Genomic DNA, 7,508 nt, shown 5'->3' with positions numbered 1-7,508 from the left:
ATTTAATTTATGCTAATTGTCAAACAAATAGCAAGAGTAGAAAAATATAGAAGATTATTATTATTATCACTATCATGACTATTATTACTATTGACGATATTTCTAAAATTACCGAGTGTCACTGAAGGCAGCATCACACACAGCACTCCCACGGTCCCTCGCGCTTCCTTTTCCAGCAGCGCCTGCGATCATGGCGGACGTGGTTGCGGAGCAGGTAGCGGACCAGAAACCAGTCCCGGACCGGGAGCTGAACGGGGAGGCAGAGGACAGAGAAGAGGCCGACCCCGTGGAGGAGACAGCGAAAAAGAAGAAAAAAAAGAAGAAGAAGAACAAGTCCACGGTGACAGGTGAGACTGACTCGACCAGTTTCTTGCTAACAGGCTAGCAGAGCTAACGTTACTTACTAGAGCAGCGTCCAGTTAGCCAGAGTTAGCCATGGCAAATTCGGAAATCACGGGGTGTAGCTTTCAAAATAAAGGTGTACCATTCATTTTTTTCTCCCCTGTGTTGAGTAAGATATTTGTAATTAAGTCGTAGGGACATTTAAGATGTTAGTTTTCTATTGGATCAAGTGTCTGTGCAAATATCTGCTGTTGAAGAAATGTAGGGCTTGACTCTGAACTTTTATTTTGAAAGTCAAGCCGGAAGATTGTTGTCGGAACATGTTTAACTTGGCGTTGATCCTTATTAGCCATGCGGGTCGAGAGCAGTGTGGATAGTGTAGCTGTAGCGCCTGTCAGGCCTTATGAAACACGCCGGGCTTTAATCAGATCCACATCTCGCAGCAGTGACATGTAATACAGATGATATAATAAGTCATTAACTGCTTACCTTGACAGAAAACACGGGAATCTGGAGATCTAACTGCTCCCTTTAGTAATGGTTTGCCTTGCTGACTGCGCTGAGCCTCAGCCAAGTTTTCCTGTTTCGTAATTCCCCCTTTGCCAGAGTTATTATATAAGGAAAGAAGACCCAAAGGATGAATAGTATTAAATAAGTCAGCTGCATCAATTAACAACAACCAAACTCCATCAAATGAACTGAAATATAGAGACATTTTACTAAATGTCAAACGTTCATAGTGAACAGAACCTACGCCAGGAACATTTAAAGGAAGTCTCTTTGTGCTGTCCTGTTCATTAAGTCTATGAAAATGCTTCTTACCTTGAAGTGAGAGCTGTACTCTTTAGAAAACCTGTGCTTGAGGTGATGTAACACATTTTCACTATGATTGAAAAGTGATTTCTTAAAACCCGTCTTACATCCACAATAGTTGGTTCGTGCAGCTGCCGCTTTGAGTAAGCAGTAATTAATCTTAAACTATGAAAGCATCAGCAGATCCTCCACAACACACTCAGTGTTTCCCCTTTAAAGATACTGAAGCTATGTTTTTTCTTCTTAATGACAGACAGTATATAATTTACATGTATATCATTAAATTTGAGAAAAGGGAGTGCTGGTGTCGGATTGATGCTCAGTTTTGGTTGATACCCAGAGTTGAGGTGTTGTAATTAGAATTTGCAGAGAGAAAGTGGTCTCTAATGTTTTAATCAGTTGTTTCTACCTCCCTAGTACAATTACAGTTACCATTACAATTAGTCATTGGCAGACACTTTTATCTAAAGCCAGAGGATACTTCGGCATGTGGACTACCGAGGCCAGGGATCGAAACACAGACCTCCTGATTGGTGGACGACCGCTCACCTCCTGAGCCACAGCCGCCCAGTAGACATTAGTTATCATTTTTGTTCATTCTTAGCTGCTCTACAGCCCTGATTCCTAAAAAATGTCAGCACTGTCGAACATAAATAACAGAATACAGTAATTTATAAACAGCCTGTTTACTGATAACAGTTTTACAAAATGTTCTGAGTCCATGCAGTCATCTCCTTCATCCAACAAAGTGGTGACCTTCGCTTGTGAGCGATTGAGCCTTTCCAGGATGCCCCTTTCACACCCAATCATGATACTATCACCTGTTACCAATCAACCTGTTTACCTGTGGAATGATCCAAACAGGTGTTTTTGGAGCATTCCACATCTTTCCCAGTCTGTGAAACGTATTGCTGCATCAGATTCACAATAAGCAGATATTTACAGAATCAATGAAGCCGATGAGCTCAAACATAACATATATTTGTGCTGTTTTCAGTTGAGTTTGCATCAAAAAAGCACAAAACATTCTGTTTTATTTATGCTTCACACAGCGTCCCAAACCTTCGTGGAATCGGGGCTGTAGCTCTTGTCTACTTCTCTTTTCCCACATCAGCCTCTTCTTTCTGCTGCTTGTGCTGATACAGCACCTTTTACTGCTGCTGGTTGATTGCTTTTTGGGCTGGCTGTGTGTGTGTGTGAATGTGTGTGTGCGTGTGTGTGTGTGTTCTTTTTGTTGATGATCTTGTTGCTGCTGCAGGCGCTGAGGCGGAGGCTGATGGAGTGGCCGAAGTGACCAAACAGCTGGAGAAGCAGGCGATAGAAGACAAAGAGAAAGAGGAGGACGGCGAGGAAGGTGATTGGTCAACACCTACTTTAATGCACACGTCGTCTTATTAAAAAAATATTGCCGCATCACATGTAAACATCACACTTGGTAGCCGGCGCTAACAACAGCCTCTTCGCTCGCACAGATGGAGATGATGGAGAGAACTCGGCAGGGAAAAAGAAGAAGAAGAAAAAGAAGAAGAAAGGACGTAAGTTGACCACGTTTTGATGTGTTCATAAGAGTAAAGCTCCATGCGGTGTCACGTCTGGTGTCCTGAATCCAAACTCTCACTGTAAGACATCGGTCAGTCAGTCTGATGGGGTGTTTTCTTTTTTCCTCTCAGCCAAGTCTCAAACCGATCCCCCGTCTGTGCCCATCTGCGAGTTATACCCAACTGGAGCCTTCCCCATTGGACAGGAGTGTGAATACCCCGCCTCACAGGATGGGTGAGAAGAACGCACGCCTACAGCTCGACCAGTGTTCGGGCTGCTGGTTTCCTACATGCTTCATCAATGCAGCTGGAACTGAAAGTGAACTTTTCCTGGTGTTGCTCCTCGACTCTGGAAGCCAAATCAGCGAACATCCTTAAAGTTCATCTTCAAACATTTTCTTTGCCTTTTTCTTGATCAAATATCTTTTTATTTTGCAGGTTGTACAATTCTCGTACATATCTCTGCTGGCTGTTTCTTCTTTCATTTCCCCTTTCTTCCTGTAAAGCACTTTATACCTTGTGACTGAAAATGTGCTCCATAACAACGAATAGTATTTGCAGGTCGTGTTAAAAAGTCTAAAATGATCGGTTGATAGTATCCTGTCTTATCCATGCAGTTTTGAATTTTAACAGAGGAGTTTTGGAGCACTTAAGTTGGTCTGTTGTTCGCCTGCAAGTCTAAATTTAAACTGCGAACACTGCATGAATCAGTTTATCACAGCTTCTCTAAATTTGAATCAAGTTTACTCACAGTTGGACGGCGTTCAGATGTTCCAAGCTGCATGTTAGTAAAGTCGGTGCTGATAATCTTGCAGCTGTCTACAGTTTTACATTATGTGCTTCTGAGGATGAACTCGTGGATCCTGGTTGGGTGAAAGAGGCCAGACGATGAGTCAGGAACATTGTTTTTGTTACTTTAAACCAGTTACTGACTGCAGTATTCACATGTTTACTTTCACCACTGACTGTCTGGAATGGTCAGCCTTTTTCATCTATAACTCCTCCAATAAAGCAGCGTTCCTGCTTTGTAGTAAGTTCTGTGGTAAAAGTGTTTGTTGTGTTCGTTTCCCAGTCGCAGCGCGGCGTGGCGTACGACCAGCGACGAGAAGCGGGTGCTGGACAAGGCCAACGAAGAGGTGTGGAACGACTTCAGGCAGGCAGCCGAGGCGCACAGACAGGTCCGCCAGCACGTTCGCAGCTTCATTAAACCCGGAATGACCATGATTGAAATCTGGTGAGGCTGAGATCCACTTCATCACTATTGTCTTTTTAAGTGCTGTGTGAGTGGCTCAGACGAAATGGAGAGACGTTCTGAGAACAACAGGAAGTTAACGCTGATTTGGCGTTTATCAACACAGTGAACAGTCGGAGCTGCAGCTGTGGTGATTAAGATGCTTTAAAACCCTCAGTGCCCGATGGTTGTTATTTGTGTGAGTCAAATCTGAGCACGCAGACATGAAACACATGTTTTTGGATTCACTGTGACTTGCACTTTCTGAGGATATCTCAATAAGATGTCCAAAAACAGACATCCTAGATAAAAACAGTGTTCCTTTGTAACACCAGAACCTCCCTAAGAATCGTCAGGTTTTTATATTTTCTTCAGTTTCAGTGTAATCCAGTGATACTTGTCCGTGTATCCATGAGGTCATTGCAAACAGGAAGTGCTAACAGCTAATTCGGCATACTTTTAATGCCTTTTTTTTTTTTTTTTTTTAATGTCGGCTGTTGTAGCCCACAGCTGACTCTTTGACTCACAAGGTGCTGCCTCTTGTCTCTTGTTCCCACTTTAATTTCTTCGTTTCGTCTGTCATCCCTTCCGGCAGTGAGCGGTTGGAGGACTGCTCTCGTAAGCTGATAAAGGAGAACGGGCTGAACGCCGGCCTGGCCTTCCCCACCGGCTGCTCCCTGAACCACTGCGCTGCCCACTACACTCCCAACGCCGGGGACACCACCGTCCTGCAGTACGACGACGTCTGCAAGATCGACTTCGGCACGCACATCAACGGTACGGCGTAAATGAAGTGCTGCTTCGGCTACGCTTTGTGCTGATGTTTAAAAGTGATACATTCAAGGCCCGCCGTGTCTCCATAATGGACAGATTTACATTACAGGCAGCCGATAGTTTACGTTCATGAATGTTTGAAATGAAAATCAATCGTCAGACTCCTTAAACGTGGCGCCGATGTGTCATTAATCAGACTGAACAGCTTAGGTTAAGGTCCCTCTTTGTTTTACGGTGCTGCAGCTTCACATGCAGACGTGCACGTCAACTAAAAGCTGTTCTGCTTTGGGCTCGGTGTCTGTTTGCAGGGCGAATCATTGACTGTGCCTTCACTGTCACATTTAACCCAAAGTACGACAAGCTGCTGGAGGCTGTGAGAGACGCCACCAACACCGGAATCAAAGTACGACTAACAAACACGCACAGACGAACACACCTGATGTGATCTGATGATTTTATGTGGCGCTCATGATTTCCTGTTTGTCTGTTGCAGAACGCCGGCATTGATGTGCGTCTGTGTGATGTTGGAGAGGCGATTCAGGAAGTGATGGAGTCCTACGAGGTTGAGCTCGATGGCAAAACGTACCAAGGTAGTTTCCTAGTACCTTGAAAGTGCTTGAATTTTACTCTGATAAAGCTGCACGCTGCCTGCGCAAAATATCTTGTGGCCTCTTGATTCCTGAATCTCGTTCCTTCCGTTCCAGTGAAGCCAATCCGAAACCTGAACGGCCACTCGATCGGTCAGTACAGAATACACGCTGGCAAGACCGTGCCCATCGTCAAAGGAGGAGAAGCCACGAGAATGGAGGTGAGTCCGTTACGATCGTCATCATCCTCACTAATGCTGCTGTTGAAATACCTAATGTGTTTGGAGTGTAATGTCGCCGCTGTTGATTGTGTGTTTTCTTCCTTCAGGAGGGAGAAGTTTACGCCATTGAGACCTTTGGCAGCACAGGTAAAGGTGTGGTCCACGATGACATGGAGTGCTCTCACTATATGAAAAACTTTGATGTCGGCCACGTCCCCATCAGGTAAGAGTTTGTCTTTCACAATGCAGCCAAAACATATTTCATGTTGGTATACTGTTGACCTCTTCATTTGATAAGTCTGATACAACAACAGTATTGAGACGCTAAGCTAATAATGTCAACAAAGGGAGGAGAAGCATACTAACGACTGATGTTTACTTCCATCCCTCCTCTCCAGGCTTCCCAGAGCGAAGCATCTGCTGAATGTTATCAACGAGAACTTCGGCACGTTGGCGTTCTGCCGGCGCTGGCTGGACCGTCTGGGCGAGACCAAGTATCTGATGGCCCTGAAGAACCTGTGCGACCTGGGCATCGTGGACCCCTACCCTCCCCTCTGCGACACCAAGGGCTGCTACACCGCTCAGTTCGAGCACACCATCCTGCTCAGGCCCACCTGCAAGGAGGTGGTGAGCCGGGGAGACGACTACTGACACCCCAGCCTCCGACAGCACCGCCCCCCTCCCCCGTCACCGCCTCACTGCACCTTCAGACCCTGTTAGCAACTCCTCCTTCAGAGAAACAGCAGAACAGAAACAGAAAAGAGCTTTGAAAAACCTGACGTGGTTGTCTCAGAGCAGCTATGAGGGATGCCAAATGCTACTGTATTCTACCCACAATGCACCACTCACAGCTTGCAAGGAACAAGGACTGGCTTTCTGAGTTTTCTGTCATCAACCACAGCTAAAGAAATTGTAAACAAGCCAACACGTTTTCGTCGGAGGAAGCATGGTAGTTTCCTTCAGTGTCCTGCGGACATTTTACATGATATTAAAGAGTTAACTGTCAAACAGTTAAACATTTATTTAAGCTGCCGCTAAATCTAGTGACTCCCGTATACCTCCCTTCCATTTTCAGAGTTTCTATGGCTCCACTGAGCCTGCAGTGCTTTAGTGCTCGAGTTAAATTAAGCACAAATGTCACTGACGGCTTCAAGAAGTGGTTGGGCCGCTGCATGGCCAGAAATCTCTGCAAACAGACAATTTCTAACATTTAAAGGTGTCGCAGTAATAAACGTCATCTTGGTACGGACACCGTGCATCTGCAGCTGTATGTTTGGCTTCTGTCGCTCCAGGAGGGAACACGACACCTCTCGTCATCCTTTCTTTGATATTTGTAAAATATCTTTGAAATGGTTGCTGCCACTGTATGTTTCCAATTCAAATGCTTCATTTTGAACTCCCGGAAAACGTTTTTGTAAGAAAAAAGAAGATTAAAATGATTTTGCTCATTGTCGGCTGTCCTCCTCTGATGTCTCTAGTCGCAGTACAAGAAATCAACAGATCTCCCAGCAGCAGGTTGAGGTTATTAAAGTGCTTGTTTTATCCAACCGGCAGTCCAAAGCTTAAATATATCAAGTTTACTACGATGGAAGACTAAGAAAACCGGAAGTATCCCATATGAGAAGCTCGAGTCAAGTGAAATAGTTTGACATTTTAGGAATAAACCTTAGTCCTCAAAGTTTGAAGAGAAGCTCAAAATATGAAGCTAGCAGCCAGTTAGCTTATCTTAAGATAGCACGACTGGAAACGGATAATTAATCAAAACTGCTGGCCTGGCTCTGTCCGAAAAACACAAATTGTCATTTTCACACGTTGGTTTATGAACATATTAAGATGTTAACAGTAGCGTGTTAATTAATGAGTTTCAGAGGTGCTTTTAGGCAGATTTTTGCTACCGTTGGACAGTGCTAGGCTAGTCGTTTCCTGGCTTCTACTGCATTTTTATGCTAGCTTAAGCCAACCGAATGTTAGCTGTGCTATTAGCTTCGTATTTAGAAACTCC

At 44.6% G+C, this 7,508-nt stretch overlaps 1 protein-coding gene across 1 annotated transcript; it reads left to right on the top strand.

The window, feature by feature from the left end:
- The first annotated feature begins 166 nt into the window (after positions 1-166).
- Positions 167-6,957, top strand: metap2a (methionyl aminopeptidase 2a). The gene is made up of 11 exons (XM_076722263.1): positions 167-347; positions 2,414-2,509; positions 2,628-2,690; positions 2,826-2,928; positions 3,766-3,927; positions 4,520-4,701; positions 5,007-5,101; positions 5,192-5,288; positions 5,403-5,506; positions 5,614-5,729; positions 5,905-6,957. The coding sequence occupies exons 1-11, from the start codon at positions 191-193 to the stop codon at positions 6,155-6,157; spliced, it is 1,428 nt and encodes a 475-aa protein (XP_076578378.1). The 5' UTR covers positions 167-190; the 3' UTR covers positions 6,158-6,957.
- Positions 6,958-7,508: the final 551 nt, after the last annotated feature.

Source organism: Chaetodon auriga, chromosome 22 (assembly GCF_051107435.1).
Source record: "Chaetodon auriga isolate fChaAug3 chromosome 22, fChaAug3.hap1, whole genome shotgun sequence".
Taxonomy (NCBI): domain Eukaryota; kingdom Metazoa; phylum Chordata; class Actinopteri; order Chaetodontiformes; family Chaetodontidae; genus Chaetodon; species Chaetodon auriga.
The sequence above is the reverse complement of the archived record's forward strand: the minus strand, read 5'-3'. Positions and strand labels throughout refer to the sequence as shown.

Excerpts from the sequence above, each read along its gene's own strand:
- metap2a (XM_076722263.1), top strand. The coding sequence starts at position 191 with ATGGCGGACGTGGTTGCGGAGCAGGTAGCGGACCAGAAACCAGTCCCG. Across the intron at positions 2,929-3,765 it reads TACCCCGCCTCACAGGATGG|TCGCAGCGCGGCGTGGCGTA; the intron begins GTGAGAAGAACG and ends TTCGTTTCCCAG. Across the intron at positions 5,730-5,904 it reads GTCGGCCACGTCCCCATCAG|GCTTCCCAGAGCGAAGCATC; the intron begins GTAAGAGTTTGT and ends CCTCCTCTCCAG.